Genomic DNA, 19328 nt, shown 5'->3' on the forward strand with positions numbered 1-19328 from the left:
AAGTGGCCATAAAGTGCTTTTATTTAAGAAAATGAAACATGAATGAAAAACTGGCATCAACCTAAAATATTTTAACATTCTGATACAAATTAGAATCGTTTAAAAGTGAGCTCTGTAGCTAATGTAATGCTGCATATAATGTAAAAAAAACAAACATCTTTGCAATGCTGATGCACAAAGAACTCCACATGAGGTGTTTTGAATCTCTGTAGTAAAGAGTACCAGCCCCCCAGGAGAGACATTTTTGATAAATATTACTGTACACTATCAGCTTGTCCGTGCAAAGTCCACTGTACTGCTTTGTTGTATCTGTTCATTGAAGTCTCATCTTTGCATTACACTACATTTGTGATTAAGATGTATTGTTGTGTTGTTGAAAAATATTGTGAAGTACTTAAACAAAAGTGAATGAAAAAATACAAAAGTCTTCTGTAGGCCTGAAGCACACTGCAAATTTGCTCTTAGTTAAATATCGAATGCATTTAGTCATTGTAGTATCAGTGAAGGACCACAGAGCCCAATCTGATTTTAGAGGTCAATGAACATAAATACTACACATTTCATTTGATTCTCATGTTACATTTTATAACAGACTACTGGCTACTATCCTAGAATTCCCTTGACAATCATTAATAAAGTCACCAAATACCTTGGAATCAAATGTTTTGGCATGTTAATGGTGTGTGGATATGACCACCTTCAACAATTAAAATATAAAAACGAATACCTGCTGTGATGATCTGTGAAGAGCAGCAGTGTGAACTATTAGGTCTTCTAATTAGCCCATCCTCACTAGGAGGTCTGTTAAGCTTTGTTTCCAAGGGTGTGTTAAAAGCTTTGGAAGGAAGCACCACTTCAGTGACCTGGCACTTCTATACTGGCATTGCTCATTTTTGCTTGGTGAAGCCACTCGCAACGGGTTCACTCAACTTCCTTTTAAGGAAGGCGTTGTCTTGACAAATAAAAAAAGTGCATGGCTGACATTCTGGAAGGCAATGGTTTATAATATGATACATATGAACCTGACTTAGATTGGGAATGGCAGCAGCTGTTTGGACACTGTCCTGTCTAGCTTTGGATTTTTATTCTACTCCACAACATTCTGGCTTCGCAATCTTTTTTGCTAGATCTCCACAGGACAGACTGAAAATGAAAATGCACACCCCTGAGGTATCCTTGATCTTAGAGATGAATTTTCCCTGATTCTAAGATCTCACCCCTGTATCTTGAGGTCTCTTGGCCTCTCTGCCACTCCCATTAGAGCGTTTCACCTGCCGATCTGCCCATCCTAACCGAAAGAGCCTTTGTTCGTATCAGTTCTCTATGTCACACGATTCCCAGGATTCACGACTCCCTTGTCTGACTTGCCCAGTGCCGTTTAGAAAACCAGCTCAATGTGCAGATGACACATTACACACAGCTCATGGACCACAAAGAAAACTGGTTGAGAACAAAGGGTCTACAAAGCGTCAATAAAGAAGTAAAATATGTAAAAAAGTTTTTTTCACGTTGACAAAAGTTAATTTAGTGGGTTCTTCCACTGCTACATTTCACTTTTTTTTTAAAATGTCTTTTTTTTCCCCTTAAAGGTTGTGTTGCAGCTGCTGTGTAGTGGCAGACAAGGGGCTCGTGGGTAGGGGATACCTCTTCAGGGTCTGGACAGGGATGCGGTGAGGGCGAGGGCGTCTCTCTCTCTCTCTTCATTGTTACTTCTCTGTGAGCGAAAGCTGTAGGATCCGTTCTAGCTCCTCTTCTTCCTCTTTTTTTCTCCTCTCCGCTTTTATCTGCTCCTGAGCAGACAGTTCCATGGCCAGCCTGAGGTCCGAGTCTGGAGTGCTGGCGGGCCCTGAACCGACGGGGCTCTCTCCACTGGACAGGTCCACCAGGAGACCCTCCGGGACTACCCTGAAACAGCGACACGAAGAATGATGGGAAGGAGAACGGTCACCTGCAAGGGAGCCGGTCTGACGGCATTCATCCGGACCCCTTACCTAGGATTCTGCCCAGGAGACAGCACACCGTTAGTGTCGCCCCACGACACGTCCTGCAAGAACAAGCAGAAAAAAAGTAACTCAGTGATTGCAATGACGAAAGAAGAATTCTCACAACATTTCTTTAGAATCGAACCGTTCACTCAAGCCTCTTTCTGCAACAGCTCATCTCAACATGTGCAAGATTACTGAAGTCGCTATACTTAGGAATACAATACAATATAACAACACCTTCTAAAAGGAACAAGTGAAAGTTAAAATGCGGCAAGCCTATATGCACGGTTCCTCTTATAGTCATTTTGCACGAACAAGTCATTCTTCATTAATTTTTAGATCTCGTGTCGGCATTAACGGTCATGAAACAAAAAAAACGGGCTGAAGACTTCATATCACATATTTGCAAAATACATCTGCACTCAATGCAAACATCTACAAACAGGTCATCCTGCTGCAGCGACTACAGCCAGACCTGCCCAGTTCCTACGCTGCTCGACTCCAGCAGGCTCTGCTGGATGGCAAACTGCAGCAGCTCCTCATCGTGGTTCGAGACAGGCGCCGCCCTGCTACCTCCACGCCTGTAGTAATGTGCGGGCACATCAAATACTGAGGGGCAAACTGTGAATGGAGCAGAGACAGGACCTGGGAAGCAGAACAACACAGCAATCAGTGCTGGGACAAAGCCAGGCTACACCCTGTTGACATTACCAATCAGCTCCGACATCCATCCCTCTATTACACAGCAGCAGTTAATAGCCCCATGGTTACAGCAGGTCAGGTCCAGTCCCAGCATTTTCTCATTGGGCAATCAACCTGTTTACACCTAAAGCTCTTATTTTTGGGGTGTAAAAAAATAGTGTATTCTAAGCACGGCACCAAATGATTATACGTTCAAAAAGTCACACATAATGATCGGCATTGGTCAAGCAGAATTTCAGCCAAATGCATATCGACATTAGAGGTTAATTAGAAACCTTGCGTTTCATTTTACTGGCCAACGTGTTGAAACAGACGGTGCGCCACAGCGGCACGGCGTTGTTACAGCAAGTGTGTAGTCAGTGACATTACCTGAGGAGCTTGCGTCTTCCTCAGTAGGTGCTGGGGAGGCAGCAGAAGATGAAGACTCCAGTGGCTCTCCTGTACTGCACTTGTTCAGGTTTCCAAATGTAATGCGAGCATTTAGGACATGGAACAGGGGGATTTCTGAGAGAGGAGGAACACACACAGAAGGGAAGAGCGGACAAATAGAGAAAACGAGGAAATTAGCAAACACATGCATAACAGCCTTCTCTGTTTGTCACATACTATCAATAGAATCTCCTTGGATTAAGAATATAGTAGGCCACTTCCAAAAGGAGCGGTGGCTCTGTGGCTCAGGATCTGCGCCTGTGGCTGGAAGGTTGCCATTTTGTATCTCGCGGCCGGCAGAGGAATCCTACTCCGTTTGGGCCCATGAGCAAGCCCCCTAACTCCAACTGCTCCAGGAGCACCGTATAAATGGCTGACCCTGCGCTCTGACCCCCAGCTTCTCTCCCTGTCTTTGTGCCTGTGTTTCTCATGGAGAGCAAGCTGGGGTATGCAAAAGACAAATTCCTAATGCCAAAAATTGCATATGGCCAATAAAGTGATCTTATCTTAAAAGAATGTCACATCAATGGTGCTGAGATGCATAAATGGAAAATATTACAGAAAACTACAATAAAAACAGCTTTAAAGAGACCTATAAGAGAGCATAAAAACTATTAATTTCTTAGGGCTTAGTATATTAATTGCTACATAAGAGAAAAGCAACCGCTGTGTGCTGTTTACATCGTGGGTGGGTTTTCTGTACCTATCTTAACTGGGAACCCTGGGGGGAATTTCAGGGTGATGAAGTCCCTGAGCCTAGCGAAGTGTGTGCTGGTCCGGGCCATCAGGTTGATGATGGGTGTCACCTGCTCCACGAGGGAGAGGGGGTGCTCCTCACTCATCCACAGGTTGGCTTTGAACCTGCAATCCCAAGGAGGAGAGGGGAAATCACGGTTTTAATCAAAAGCCCGCCATTGTGCTTAGATCCTAGATTTTATTCTCTACTGCTTTGTTGCTTTAAGCCGTCATTTTTTAAAACATCGACAACCCTGAAAATCTCTGTGCAGTATCACACAGAGTGCTACAGTTATTAGGCTAATACGTGTAATATACATACATCTCTTACAGCATTATTTAAGCCGTAATACAGCAAAATAACCTTAAGGCATTTACTAATCATGTACTTTTTTCTATACATGGCAGACGTATTTCTCTGGTCGAAGCTGTAACCACTATGATGTGAAGATAGTCTTCCATCACGGGAAACAGAGTCAGCTGTACGTGTGTGTGTGTTCCTCTAATGCACAGACTGTGCGAGTCATACTTCTGAGTTCGGATGGTGAGCTCAATAGGCCGCCCTATATCTCTGTCCTGGAGGTCAAAGTCTGGGTTGAAGTACTCTTCAGGGGTGATGGCAGTGGGGTTATTTGCTGTTGCGAACTCCAAAGTGAGGTCCTTAAAGCAACAAAATTGAATTCCAGTCATCACAAAAGAACTGACATTAAAAAAAAAAACCCACACTGGCTGGTTTCAGTCAGATTCCTTACCCCTTGTGCACTGAAATGTTGCTCTACAGTTCCTAGAAGAGACTCCAAAATGTTCCTTTCATCTACAGAATGGGAGACAAAATCCATTAAACTTTAAATTCTGAAGTAACTTTACAGAATGTCTTTTACAGACTTCAAAACTCTACTCCCTGTTTTTAAATTACCAAGAGGTAACTGGGTCCATCTGCGCAAAAAGTAAGAAAAAACATTCTATGGAACAGCGTTCATGCTGGGAACTGCATTAATTGTTAGTCAGCATTCATATTGCGCTTGTACTGCAAAGACAACTGCAGTACGTACTTGTTCACAGATTATAAAGATGATTAATCAAAACCAAAAGCCACACACACCATTGGAGAAATGTTTCCTTCAAAACATTGCTGCAATTACCTTTTATTCTAGTTTTCTCCTCATCAGTAAGGTGTTCTGTCCTGGTCCGAATCACCACATTGACATTGTTCACTGTGAAAACCTGCAAGCGGAGACAAGGGGGGAAAGGTTATCTTGAAACGCTCTTGTAGATGGCCTTACCAGCTAGTAAGCCAGTAACAAAGGAAATGACACTTCAGTAAAGCATTGACAAATTTCCAAAATGCTGTAGCCACAGCAGCTCAAAAACCGTCTACCAACTCTCAATGACTTTGCAATTACAGCACCATCTTGAAATAAAACTACAGTATGGTGTTGATCTGAATGTTCCAGTCACTCACCTTCGCCTCAAACCCATTGATAACTTCGGTCTTGTCACTCCTCCACCCCCAGATTCCAGACTTATTTCTAGAAAAGGACATTTTCAATATTTTCATTATTTTTTATTTTTTTGTCATTATTTCCTGTATAATGTCGCAGTCTGTCCTGATTGTTTGATCACACTGTGCTCTCATTCCATTCATAAACAGGCTCACACTGTGTTTCTGCTCAATAACTCAATCTGCTGAACTATACTTCAGTCCTATCTTCTTATAATTTCAACTACAAGACCACAATAGCTTCCCATAAAGCTGATCATACAGTTACTTCCAAGTTTCGTCTACTAGATCCAAAGTGCTCCATTCTAACAGGGCTAGCCACTTGCTAGCACAAATTCCCCTTAGCTCAGAAACAAAAATAGCACAACAATCCAGTTTCAGCTTTTTAACCAACTAAACTGACTGTTTCCTCATACTGTTAGAGCACTGGCAAAATCCAAATGCACTGCCCAAGTTAAAAACAAAAGAACAGAGAACCTTCAAAGAGAAAAGCGTTATTCACTTTTCCACATCGCACCCCCGCCCCCCTTTTACCCACAAGCCTGTAAAACCCTGCCTTTCAAAGGCGATGTGCTGAGTGTCCAGGTAGGTGTTGACAATAGGCGTGGTCAGGCGCTTCGCCACTTCCTGCTCGGCTGGCTGCATGGAGTCCAGAGTGACTTCCTCCATGTCCCGGGAGATGTCAAAACGCTCCGTGTCCACCAGCTCTTCGTCATGATTCACCTCCATCAGCTCCGCACAGTTATCTACAGAAGCGCAAGGCGAGACACGCAGCAGCATGCTGAAAAATTCCATCCTTTTCATTTTCAGCACAAAAATGACAGACCAAGCAAGCTAAAAACTAAAAATGAACCAAAACTGTTCCTTATAAGCTGACAATCACAGATGCCTCAAGACAGCCATTCCAGGTCGGAGTGTGATGGACACTCACCGTCTCCCCGAAAAATGTAGCTCCTCCGGCCCCTGATCCATGTCATGTTTTCAAAGCCGAGGAGTGTGACGTCAACACGCAGGTTGGCTCCGCTTTTCCAGATCCGGCACACATCACTCGGACACATCCGGGACACAAGAGGGACTGCAAGGAAACGCGTCACAGAAAACTCACTGCCTAGAAATTAAACTGGAAAAGAGGGATTTTCCCCTGCAAAACTTCAAAGGTCTGATTATCTGTAGGTGGAAAACATGCTTGCATTTATAGAAAAAAAAATCTCTTTTGCGACTTCATAAAACAATAATGAAAAGATGAAAGAGAAAACTGAAGATTGTTACTACTACAAAATTACCATTTTTAACTAAGTTGCTAACATGAGGTATTCACTTTAAATATGTGCAAAGCTTTCCTATATTCACATTCTCATCAGTCTACGGGTATTCAAAGAGAAAATTAGCTCATAGATAATAAATACTTATCGCAGATTAAAGTTCAACAGGAAGTATACAGCATCCATCAATTTTCAGTGACTGCTTTGCCCTCATACGCTCCCAGCGAGATAACCAGCATAAGGCAGCACGAACAGGGAGAAAAGGACTATACCCTAGACAGCACACAAGTCCATCGCAGGGTACACACATACTGTACACCCAGACGTCAGTTTGTCTTGGGTCTGTGAGAGTAAACCAGAGCACCTGCTGAAAACCCAATGGGCCAGTGAAGAGTGTGCAAACTCTACACAGGTAGCACTCCAGGTTCTGTAGGAATACAGAACCCAGGAGCTGACAACACCACTGTGATGCATCTTTCTTTCTCAACAAGCCTAACAGAAATACAAAGAGAGCCCTAAATATACCCAAAGGCAATGTTGGCGCTTTAGCAATGTGATTAACTTACTCCAGCTCGTAAACTCCCACTTCATTTCCATGTAGAAATCAGGAGACTAAAAATAAAAATACACATTAGTTGGTCACAGAGTGTTCAGGATATCATAGTTTTAAACATATAGGTCCTACAGGGGTCTACACATTTTCTGAAAGCATTACCTAAACAATACTGTCATTACAAAATATTCCAAGAATAGACGTTCCTTCTTCGTTTGTTCCTGATTTATCAGGTCTTCATTATAAAGCCCACAGGTAGTACAGAAAAGATATTAAAACTGCTGATATATGGAAAAACCCTGTAACAGCAGAGAAGTGATTTTTAGCAGCTGTGAAAAATGTACAGCTGCTTTCAGACAGTACCTTATTCCCAATAACATTCTGAAAAACACTAAAAATGTCCCCTTTCATAACAGTGCTAAACTACGTCTAATTAGTAGATTTCCCTGCATGAAACTCGGCTGCATCTTGGGAAGAGTTAATGGATAGGTACCACAGGACAGGGAAACAGCATATATATGAGGAAGCACTGAGGTTTTTTTAAGCTGTGGTTCACTGCTGATGAAGTGACGGGCAGTGTGAGTGTCGCACCTCGTGGATCTTGCACAGAAGCTCTGGGACTCCTGCCAGGGCAGTGGAGGCCTTGAGGTAGTCTCTCCTCTGCAGGACCAGCTGCACCATCTCTGGGTCCCCGGTGCTCACTGCCTCCTGCAGCACTGCCAGTACGGCACAGCCATGCACAGACACAAGAGGAGCACCGCAGACTGTAAGTGCTGAGCTCATTTACAAACCTTCAGTTACATCATTATAATACCCTAACGCTAATGTAGCTCTTTTCTAGACACTCTGCTCAAAATGCTTTACAGGTAATGCGGACTCCCCCCCACTAATGTGCAGCCCCCACCTGGATGATGCAACAGGCAGCCATAGTGTGCCAGAACGCTCACCGCATGTCAGCTGTCAGTGGGGAGGAGAGCAGAGTGATGGCTTCATCAAGTTCAGAAATGGGGATTATTACGCCATGATTGGTAAAGGCCAGGGGGAAATTTGGCCAGGACACCAGGTTTACGCTGGGATTTTTAATGACCACGAGGAATCAGGATCTCAATTTCACGTCTCCTCTGAAGGACGGCGCCTTTTTTGTAATAAAGTGTCCCGCACGCTATACTGTGGCATTAGGACACACTCAGATTGCAGGGTGAACACACCCTACAGGTCCCACTAACACCTCTTCCAGCAGCAACCTTAGTTTTTCCCAGGAGGTCTCCCATCCGGGTACTGACCAGGCTCACACCTGCTGAGCTCCAGTGGGCCGCCCGCTGTGAGTTGCAGGGGGATAAACCTGCTGGCAATAATTCAATGAATTCAGTCAATTCGCACCTTAAAACGCCCAGATGACAATCCCCCTGCAGAGGTCCATCCTCTGCAGGGGGATTGTGTAGACTATTTATTTTCTAGCCGCTTCTTCCTTTTCAGGGTTGTGGGGGAGCTGGAGCCCATGCTGGCCAGCAACGGGCACAAGGCCGGGTACACCAGTCCATTGCAGCACCCACACAGACACAGACACATTCATGCCAGGGCCAGTTCTCCCAGAAGCCAATCAACCCGCCAGCTTGTCTTTGAGCACCCAGTGAACACCCATGTGAACATGGAAAGAGCATGCAAACTCCACACAGACAGCACCCCAGGTCTGAGTTGAGGCCATGGCTCCAGAGCAGTGAGGTAGCAATGCTTAACCAGACCCTCAAACAAAAGCCCTCGTGCTTAATTTCAGCTCAATTGCACGCTATGTGCAAACCCAGAGATATTTTGTGATGCATGTTTGTTTGCGGAAAATGTCAGTGTATTAATTATTGTTGTAGCTGTTATAGCTGCTCTTTTAATTTAGCAATTGGAAAGCCTAGTTTGGTCTGCATCTCACTTGGATCTATTAATTACAGCAAGTGTCTGCCAATATGTGGGGGCTGATTCTAATAGCAAGCGTAACGCGTCAGCAATTCCTTTCAGACCAACTGATGCAAATGACTACTTATTTATTGCTGGTATTTCCTGTACCACATTGCAAGCATGAAAAAAGAAAACTATGATTGAAGAGGAGAGTGTGCAATTTATTTGAAGATCAAATATCAGGAGTGTCCCATTATGTTTATGGGTTTCCAATCCACAATCAATCACATGGTATAAGTTCACACCAGCTCCACCCCCTGTTAAAACCTAGAGATGTTCCGGCGCTCTAAGAATAACTCGGGGGTTCTCTCACCTGTCCAGCCCTTAGCGTTCTCTTTGGTTACTTCGGCACAATGCCTCAGGAGCACTCTTACTGACTCCAGATGCCCCAAAGACACTGCGAGATGCAAGGGTGTACGGCCACGAGGGTCAGGCTCCTCGATATTGTGCTACAAAAAAATAAAAAGTCAATTACTTCTATAAACTTACTAACAAAAAAGCCCCCCCCCCTTGCTCCTCTGAGCACACAATCTCACAATAAATATTCTAACCCAGTGTTGCGAGATAGGAGGCACTGCAGAGGAGGAAATATCCTTCCACAACGTTTCTGTAAAACCGCAAGATTTAGACACAGGCATTGTTTTGTAAAAAAAAACACATTTATACATCACTTATAATTAATGCATGAATATTATTCAGTGAAATAAACCTGACAGATCAGACCTATTCGTTTCACTTTCAGACGAAAACTTAATACTACAACTACTAACCCTGCCAAACTAGAGGAATCATTGTAGAAAATAACAATTGAACTTAATTTTTCACAACAGCCCGTATACACTACAGTTCCACCAAACGGCCAAACTGTGTGTGGGAATATTACAGATTCAAAACTTAGATCACTGCGTATCTCTCGGCTTCAATTAATAGAAAAGTCGTCAAGCAATGTTACATCCATCAAGCCAAGATGATCTCGTCTTGGACACAGATGGACTCTTCTCTCAGAAACAACAGCGCAGTACACATCAGGCGCACATTTTGGTCAAGGCTGCTGCTAAAACCCACAGTGTTCAAATGACGAGGAAATCGATTATTATTTTTTTGCAAGGCTAAAACTAAGTACAAAGGTACTGCAATTGAAGTCGCAAAAGTAAGCGTGCTGAGTTAGTAGCGAGGAAAGGCGATCATCTCACCCAAGTCAGTGCACACTCGCGGTCATTAAAATAAACACGCCACAGCTCTATGTACGTACCTTCGTGATCTCTTTTTCCAATTTTCTATAGTCATTTTCCCAGACTAAAGAATGGAGTGGAAACTTAACCCTGAAGTCTTCGGTGGCGGACATTCCGTAAAGCTGAGTTTTCGCAGAACTGGCATGAAACAATACGCTGATGTCCTATCCCGAGGAAACGTGAGAGAAGACAAAGGCCGTCTCCGCTAGCCAAGGGTGGACGCGTGCATTAAATCACAAAAATACAACTTATACGACGCTAACTTTTCAAAATAAAACTTTTGAAAAACAAGGAAGTGACTGGTAAGGACTATTATGATCTACGTAGGGGTGTCCGCAATAACACAAGTTCGTGTTCAATACAATTCTTAGAAGGTATTTCACTATAACATTGTTAGTTTGTTGTTTTTGGAAGCCATTCTAAAAATCATTTTACTTTTTTTATTCAGAAGATAAAAACGCATATGTGTATAAAATGATTAGTTCCAAAACAAAGGCACTACCATTTTTTACTCAGGGGGAGTTATCACTCAAAGAATTAACAGGTGCCTAAAATATCACATTGAATTGTTACAATTAATTCAACACTAACCTAATACATTTCACAATGTTGCATTTATTTAATGCTTTGAAATATTTGTTTCAGATTTTAACACTCAAAAGATTGTCACATCCTATACACTACGCAACTTACCTAACTGGGAGTGCGGTGTCAGGAGGCGCTTACGTATTTGGAATTGGAGAATACGATTTTATTTACGTTCGTGACCCAGAACTCTGACAGGCGGAGGTGTTTCTTAATAATGTCCTGCCTGACGAAGTCAAGAGCCGTAACTTACGTAGAGTCTTATCTCCGCCATTGCCGGAACGCTAGGAATATTCCGTAGTTTCCGCGCTTGAATGCGAACGGCCTCGGCTACTGTGCGCGTTCACGTTGGTGTAGAGTTTCCGTCCTTAGAATAGCAGCAGCTTCCCGTCTCTGTTGTGTTAAATAAAAGGGAGGCGGAAAAAAGACGAATTATTTTGTGCCCGTCAGGATTTTCTTCTTAGTGTACGTAATAGTGAGGTCGCAGCGGAAACCGCGGATCAGATGAATATAGGAGAATAACTAAAACGTTTAACTGACCTTTAAAAAGGGCCTTTTATTTGGAAAATAAGGATGTCAAAGCGGCTTCGGAACAGCGAGGTCTGTGCCGATTGTAGCGTTCCGGGTAAGTGACAAAAACACCAACAGAGTTGACTTAACAGTCATCATTGTTTCACTAAGAGAGGCAATTTCTGCAGTCATCATGTTAATTGCCTCTTACCCCCTTAGCAAGATATTGCACCCTTTAGTGGTTCGTGTAAAAGTGGCGTTAACCTTCAGGTAGCATCTGTTGAATTGCGAGGTACAGCGCTGGCTTTGTAATTTTTCTAAGAGGTTTTGCAAAACCTGTTGTAATTATGCATACATATAAATGGGATCTGGAAATCGGAAACTGTTGGGTGACTTAAAAAGGGCCGTTCTTTCTGGACGCAGGGATGTAAATGTGTTTTTCCGGTTTGATTTTGTATTACTGCTACTCGTAGGCGATTTGATTTTTGCAGCTGTTAGAATTGCACAGAAAACGTCGTTGTGAAGTCAGAAGGGCTCAGTGCTGTGGGCCGTTTTTGTTCTGATGAACTAATCTCTGGGCTGGAAGCTGGTCTATAGATATGTCAAAGTAGCTATCAAATCAGACTCATATTTGACGAGTGTTGTTGAGCTAATCTTTTGGGTCGGTGAAGTGGCAGGAAAACACAAACTCCATTTACTTGCATTCAAATAAAGAACGTTTCCAAGTATCACTACAAACCGTTAAATACAAATGCTTTGGGGAGGATATCGTTTTCAGAAGCTTGACTAAAGACTAGGTCTTTGGTTACAAATTATGTCTGTGTGTTTATGTGGTGAGAGACAATGACTGACATTTACACCACTGTGAAAATGTTTTGTGCTGTGTTGTTTTGTGTAAAATCCGTGAAGTTGATTCATTGCGCATTGTTACAGTAAGTCATAAAGTGCCTGGAATATGACGTGATTACATTTATGGCCACAAAGTTAAATTCATAGCACAACTGAATTTATTGTGTATCACTACAGATGTTTTTTGAATCTCTACTTTTGGCTGGATGGCAGCTGTGATTGGAAAGTAAAGTAGGCATACAGTAGAGTAGGCAGATTGATGGTGACAACAGGTTGGAATCTGCCCTGTAATTAGTCAGATAGATGCTGAGCTGAAAGGCCGCTGTCCTCTGAGTAACCTCCTACTTGATTTAAGAGAGACTGACAGTACTTTTAAAAGCAGCAAAATGATAAGAATGCTGAAGCAATAATCAGGTTTCATATGTAACATTTGCAGGACTTTGGGAAGATACTGATATTCCTGAAAACAGCTCTGAACCCTTCTCCTTTATCATCAGTCCAATTGAATTCCACCTTATAGGTGTTTTGTTGAAATACCCAGGAAGACAGAATAACAGAAATGTCTTGATAAAAGTAGGCTTTCATTTTTCGTGACCACAGCATTTAAATAGACAACAGACATTAACTTTAGTAATAACCCTGATTCTCACTGGAAATTAAACTAGGATTTCTTAGGTGTAGCCAAAACCAGATTTTTGCTATCTTTTTGACAGTGTACATGACCTAACTTATTATATTCACCCATTGAAACAAAATGTTCTGATCTTGCATGTTTTTGTTTTCAGCCTAACAGAATCGGCCTGTTTGCACACAGCCGTAGACAGACCGACATTTTAAAAAAAAAGTATAAATGGATGCCTTTTGTTTTCTTAGCATGCTGGAAATTTTGAAGAATCTTGAGACCATTCGAAACCAAACTCCCTAAACTGCAGATACTGTAGCAATGCAGAAGTTGTTAGTGAGTGTAGTGTAGGCAGATTTCCCTAAGGCACAGGCTACTTCCCTTTTCTGAATGTTATGGTATAATGTATTAAAAAAACACATTGGAATAAACGCTTGTTGGTAGTATGATTCATAACACACTGCTTCCTTCCAGCTGGTATTAACATGTAGAAGGTCCTGTTGTCTAGTAAATAGTACAGGAAGAACAGGATGCCAAGTAAATGAGCAAGGATCGTGCAGGAGTTGGCTTTTTAATGAATTGGCTTTTATTTTAAAAAAAGTAGTTGCTGCCTAGCTTTCTTGCAAAATCAACAGAAAAATCAGGTGTGATATACAGTAACCGTAAACACAAAGTGGAATTATTCATCTCTTACATCACAGAGGATCTTTCCAGCTATGTGTTGTGGAAATTGTTCTCTGTTTTTAGAGAATAATAAATTTCATGCAGCATGAAATTGTGCATATTTTTCTTTATCTGGAAATGGCCTGGAATTAATTCTATTTAAGCACATCTAACATCAGTACTACAGTACTTTATTTCAATAAGAATCCCTGAGCAGTTGGGGTTAAGGGCCTTGCTCAGGGGCCCAACGGAGTAGGATTCCTCTGCCGGCCGCGGGATTTGAACCGGCAACCTTCCGGCCACAGGCACAGATCCTTAGCCACAGTGCTACCCCTTCGCCCCCATACTGTATGTTCTCTTGTGCAAAGTATCTGATTCCAGGTAGAAGGTAAAATGCTAAATCAAAAGAAATATGAGGACAGAATCTTTTTTAAAAAATGACCAGGTCAGATTCACAAAGTGACTAATTAGGCCTGCTAGCATCTAAATGAGCTCAATTTGCTAAATGGCCTCCTCTCCTGTGTAACCTTTCTTACGTTCTTAAATGTGTGAAAGAGTTTCATGAACCGTATGATCGAGAGCATGGCTGTAGTAAAATGGGAAATGTGTGTTCACATTTTATAGTTTATGGAAACTAATGAAATATTTGCTTGCTTTATTTCAGTGGGCCGACATGTTGTGAATTCGTTGTCACAATGACTAATCATCTTTAAAGGTGTTCCTTTTCTTCATTTTAATTGAAATTCAGCAGAAGACCGCCCCCAAAGACTTTTAAGTTATTCTTTTGAGGTCTGGTCTTACTGAGAAGCCGCTATGAAACAGGAGGAGTTTATTTAACTGTACACACACTCCAGCAGAGCAGGGTATCAGTCAGAGGCAGGAAGGAAGAGAAACGGATCTCTGGGCCAGATGCCACCAGCCCTGCATTTCAGCTGCAGCTGTTAGAAATCAGAATATAAGGAAACAAGTTATCCACGGACAATCGATGATTTAGCACTATCAGGATATAATCTCCTTGAATTTAAAATAAATCTGCAATTATCTCTGTTTTTGTTGCAACGAGAGATTGCACTAGTGCCTTTTTAGTCCCTGCTGCTGGAGAACACCTCACACTGTGTTGCATGCAGAATTGCAAACTTGCATCTCTTTTCAAGTTTGTAAGAATGAGGAACTGAATGTCACCCTGTGCAGAAATAGAAATCAGGGGCTACAGTCCCATAACAGTAAAATCACACGTGTTTTAGTTTTATCAGACACATTTGTTGGTCATTATTACATATAATTATTCATTAACAAGTGTCAGCTTGCCTAGCTTTCATGAAAAGGCTGGACTGCATATACAGTACCTCCTGTTGCTACTGTATATGACAGATGTCAAATACTAGATTAAACCATGCTGCTATTTCTTCACAGGTCTTGCTTATCATTCGGGCAGTCTTTTTCCAGACTCTGGAGTTTACATATTTTATCATCTTTTCTCTATTCGAGCACTGTGAAATTGCATAAAAAGCAGGGGTATTTGTTACAACACAGAACATATTTTACTCACGTTTCCTATTTCTTTCTTGCTCAGTTGTCTGATATTGATCAGCAGATTCTCTTCGTTTTGTGTGTATCATGCGAGTGTGTATTACACAACAAGACCTTCACAGGAATTATTCTGAAAAATGAAGATTTAGTTTTGTATATGGATTTGATATTTTGACAGCAAGATGGTTTGATCTTTTTCTTGTGTGGATTCTGTCATTTCAGTTCCACTTGCTGAAGCTGGTGTGCATTTTAACCCAGAGGCTCTCTTTTCATGTTGTAACCTGCTTTATTTTTCAGAATGAGACCCTTGACCGTATTAATTTTAAGTAATATATTCTCCCTAAGGGAAGTGTCCATCAGCATCTGAGAAACTGAATGAAATTTTTTTGTGCATTATACAATTTTGTGTGTGTACAAGGTGCGCCAGTCAGGATTAATTGTTCGTCTTTTCATTTTCCTTCAATCTACAGATTTCTGCTGTAGGGTGTAAAAATATACAATATACCCAATTGTGGTTCTTGTTTTATGTGACCACATTAGAAAAAGAAAAGCAATGAACTTCGGGGAAAGAATTTGAAGCATGTACGGTATTATCCAAACATATATCTTTAGTGCTAGGAATAGCTGAATTTGACATATTTGTACTCCTTCTTTTTCCAGTACATTTGTGTTTTCTAAAGGCCTTGGTACCTTACACATGTCCAGCCCTTAGAAAACTGCATTTCTAGCTTCAAACAACCAAATTTACCAACACCTCTGGATGAAAGTGTTTTACTAAATAGAACCTATTTGGTACAAAAAGACACCTGTTTATTTTACTGTTCACGACTCCAGGCCTTTAACTTTCTCAGACAGGTCCTAAAGACTAACATCGATGAGTAATTTTGTTACTCAATCTTTTAACTGCGGAGGCTTCTGAATGTTGCTGAACTATTGTATTTCCCAGTGCTGGAGGAGTGTGCAGTACCCTGTTTCAGTGGGGAGCTGTGAAAAGGGAAGCCATTGCCTTGCTTTGTAATGTGTCACAAATGATGTGATTCTAATCTGTCATAATTGTGGCCGTATAAGGATCTGTGTTCTTCTACTTCCCCACTGCACTGTTACCCAATATCATTTTGAATGTAAAGACAACTGTTGATGGGTTTGGTACCATGTTTTAGGTATTTGGGGGTATTTATGTCTTCCCATTTTACAGTTAGTAGTTTTTCTTTAAATAATGTGATCTGTATAATTTGCAACATTCTAACGCCGAGCGGTAGTGGAGAAAGTAACTTTTCATTTGTGTATCAAACTGCTTCTCAAAGCTTGACAATTGCAGATGGATTCTGCAGAGGACTGCTGACTGCTGACGCTGCTGGTCTTTAGTGTTCACAAATAACCTGTTCTTGCTAACTTCTGAGGAATTGGAAAGAAAGTGTTTTTTTTCTGTAGGTCATGGATGTACTGTAACTCAGGCACATTGAGATCAGACGTTAGATCCCCAGTGTTTGTTAGCCTGTCTGTCATTTATATGCCTTTATCGCATCCATTGCACTTGTGAGTAAGCACAACAGGTTTTCAAGTATAGTAAACTACGGTAATGTGCCAGAAAACCATATAAGCAGCTGCTTTGTTTTTTGTGTTTTCAAAGTTAAATCAATGTAGTTCTGAATATGTAATATAAATTAATACACAGATGGAGAATATTAATTTGAACATTTGACATTTCGGTTATCGATTAACATTTACAGTCTTTTATAAAAATTGTGAGCCTTAGAAATGTTTTTTTTAATTATTCGGCGTTACAACGCTGAAATATTCTGTTTATGTTTTAAAAGTATGATTAGAGAGTTTTCCCCAAACGTGGCAGATATTCTTATTTATATTCGTAATATCAGTTAAGGTGAAATTCAGCAACATGTTTGACTTTACATATTGGTTTAAAGCTTAGTTTCAAAATGGCTTGCCATTCTTTCTGTACCGTAATAATGTTGAGGTCTGAATCCTGCTCTCTTCTGCCGTATATCTGCCTACAGTGTTTTTATCTGTAGAGGGACATCTGTCCCAGTACATCTGCCAGGAAGAGGCAGACGAACGTGGCTGCACCTCAAGAGGGTGACTTGGCTTTGCTTGCAAATGCACTTGTACAGTAGTTTAGCCCAGAGGAAGAGGAAGAGGAAACAGCAGAATGGCTTTTGTGAAAATGTCAAAGAGGGCGTGGGTGGAGAGACGAGCCTTCAGAATCTGTGCATTGCTTTTAAAGTTTTCTAGACTCGTGACGCTTCACTTGCCATTAAGACTGGAAACTTTTCAGTTTATTCTTAGCCGACATTCCCCGGCTCTTGCTGCTGGTCCTGTCGTGTTGGTAGCTCCTGGTGCGCTGGTGAATTGCACGGACGCCCGCTTCATGTCCTCGCAGGTGTCTGCTCCACTGATTGCAGAGGGGAAAACGTGAGAAGGGAGTGATTGTCACAGCAGACCGTGCTGAATAGGTCAGGTGGAGACGCACGGAGCTGGAGCTCTTAAAAAGACGGACGCGGTTCGGGGCCCGGGGTGGCAGTCAGTTCATTTTTCCTCACAGCGGTGGAGGATGGGCCTTTAACGCATGTCTTCCTTCCTGTTTTTTCAGACCCTCGCTGGGCTTCTGTCAACCGAGGAGTGTTGATCTGCGACGAGTGCTGCAGCGTACATAGAAGTTTAGGCCGCCACAGCTCACAAGTGCGACATCTGACACACACCCCATGGCCGCCCACCCAGCTCCAGGTCCGGTCTGCCTCTTCCATGAGCAGAATAACTCAATTTCTTTATTAAGTTCAAATCAGACACTTACCGACTCCTTTATAGACCTGAGACATTCACGGCTTTTATTTAAAAAAATTCTGTCACTCTCCTGATATAGCTTTACAGCTCAAATCTAATATCCCGTACTTCAAAAAAAAAACAGCTACCCTCAAGTAATACATTTAAGAATGCAGAATGATCAGGTTTCATAATCCTTTTCCTCCCCCGTGAGATGAGATGGGTTGAATTTAATATGTCCTGGGGTGGGTCATCAGAATATCCACCCCATTAGCATCGTATAATGCCTTTCAAGAAAGCCTCAAGGGTTAGCGCACAGAGTCACCAGATCTGTTTGGAATGTAGATGCTTCTGCAGTTATCGGTATCCCTGCTGCCATGTGCTGAAATAGCTCCACTTGATATTGCTGATTTACAGACATGATGTGTGATACCGACATTTCCAGGAGGTTTATGTTCTCAGCTCTCACTTCCTATGATGGTTTTTAGATAAAGTGACGGATAAGTAGAACGTGCTAGCGAGGAAATTTGATTGGGATAAATCCAATTTAATCATTGGATGCATGGATAAAAAAATGTAAATGCTTATACTGTACTGACTTCAAATAGTGACCATACTGTATATTAAGGAGATATTTTAAGTATATCTTGGAATTATACCTTTATAATCCATTTATAATCTTTTCAGGATATTGATAAACGGTAATAAAAGTAGTGTCGGTTTATATCTGTTATTTATTTTCAGATGGTTCAGACGCTGTACAACAATGGTGCAAACTCAATATGGGAGCACTCTCTGCTGGATCCTGCGTCTATAATGAGTGGCAAACGGAAAGCCAACCCTCAGGATAAACTGTTGTGAGTGCTTATGTCTTTGAACGTGTTGTCCACGTGTATTACCTTGCCAGTGTATGTGTTTGTTAGTATCACTGGTTTTAAAGGTTCTGAATTTAAAACAAAAGTATGATCTCCATACACAAAACTGGTGAAGGGATAAGAGCAGGATGAAGACGTGGATGCGTATTGTCGTGTTCGAGATTTACCGCGTCCTCACCCCTGTGCGTTCTTTCCTGCTTTTCCCAGCCCGAATAAAACCGAGTTTATAAAAGCCAAATATCAGATGCTGGCTTTTGTCCACCGAATGCCGTGCCGAGAGGACGACAGCGTCACCGCAAAGGATCTGAGCAAGGTAAGAGACCCAGTAAAGTGCCGGGGAATGGTCGTGTTGTAGCTGTCCGCTGTGCTTGCAGTGCCCAGATCCTGAGGCCAGCAGTCACTGTACTGTCTGCACTCCAGTAGAGTGTCCTGCAGTCCTTTACGCTGAAACAACATGCAGCTTACCCATCAATCAGTACCCTTGTTTCAGTCAATTTAGTATTGCATAAAAGCGTTATAATGTAAAAAAATGATAAAACAACTCTGTGAAAGCTAGCTCTCCTAACATGT

General features: G+C 41.9%; 2 protein-coding genes across 11 annotated transcripts in view; one reads left to right on the forward strand and one right to left on the reverse strand.

The window, feature by feature from the left end:
- Window positions 1-11070, reverse strand: ankrd13a (ankyrin repeat domain 13A). Of its 2 annotated transcripts, none has more exons than XM_015366194.2 (15): window positions 11040-11070; window positions 9428-9563; window positions 7759-7883; window positions 7181-7226; window positions 6284-6427; window positions 5909-6098; window positions 5314-5380; window positions 4994-5075; window positions 4604-4665; window positions 4381-4511; window positions 3820-3977; window positions 3057-3191; window positions 2461-2630; window positions 1992-2044; window positions 1-1905 (listed from the first exon to the last, which is right to left on the reverse strand). In XM_015366194.2, the coding sequence occupies exons 3-15, from the start codon at window positions 7846-7848 to the stop codon at window positions 1707-1709; spliced, it is 1527 nt and encodes a 508-aa protein (XP_015221680.2). In that variant the 5' UTR covers window positions 7849-7883; window positions 9428-9563; window positions 11040-11070; the 3' UTR covers window positions 1-1706. The 2 variants fall into 2 exon arrangements, with proteins under 2 accessions (XP_015221680.2, XP_015221679.2); XM_015366193.2 differs by lacking the exon at window positions 11040-11070 and adding an exon at window positions 10367-10459.
- Window positions 10569-19328, forward strand: part of git2a (G protein-coupled receptor kinase interacting ArfGAP 2a) — a 24581-nt gene continuing 15821 nt past the window's right edge. For 3 of the 9 annotated variants that reach the window (XM_069182149.1, XM_069182150.1, XM_069182153.1), the window contains exons 1-4: window positions 11257-11556; window positions 17714-17847; window positions 18628-18740; window positions 18966-19071. In XM_069182149.1, the coding sequence (XP_069038250.1) occupies window positions 11505-11556; window positions 17714-17847; window positions 18628-18740; window positions 18966-19071 (405 nt within the window). In that variant the 5' untranslated portion in view covers window positions 11257-11504. Of the gene's footprint in view, window positions 10649-11255; window positions 11557-17713; window positions 17848-18627; window positions 18741-18965; window positions 19072-19328 lie in introns of those variants that run through there. The other 6 variants (XM_015366190.2, XM_069182154.1, XM_069182151.1 and 3 more) reach the window with 5 other exon arrangements.

Source organism: Lepisosteus oculatus, chromosome 22, assembly GCF_040954835.1.
Source record: "Lepisosteus oculatus isolate fLepOcu1 chromosome 22, fLepOcu1.hap2, whole genome shotgun sequence".
NCBI lineage: Eukaryota > Metazoa > Chordata > Actinopteri > Semionotiformes > Lepisosteidae > Lepisosteus > Lepisosteus oculatus.

Coding starts and splice junctions, on each gene's coding strand:
- ankrd13a (XM_015366193.2), bottom strand. CDS start 10,459: ATGTCCGCCACCGAAGACTTCAGGGTTAAGTTTCCACTCCATTCTTTA. Junction 5,381..5,908: donor CAGCACATCGCCTTTGAAAG/GCAGGGTTTTAC, acceptor GTCCTTTTCTAG/AAATAAGTCTGGAATCTGGG. Junction 2,045..2,460: donor GCAGCGTAGGAACTGGGCAG/GTCTGGCTGTAG, acceptor TTGTTCTTGCAG/GACGTGTCGTGGGGCGACAC.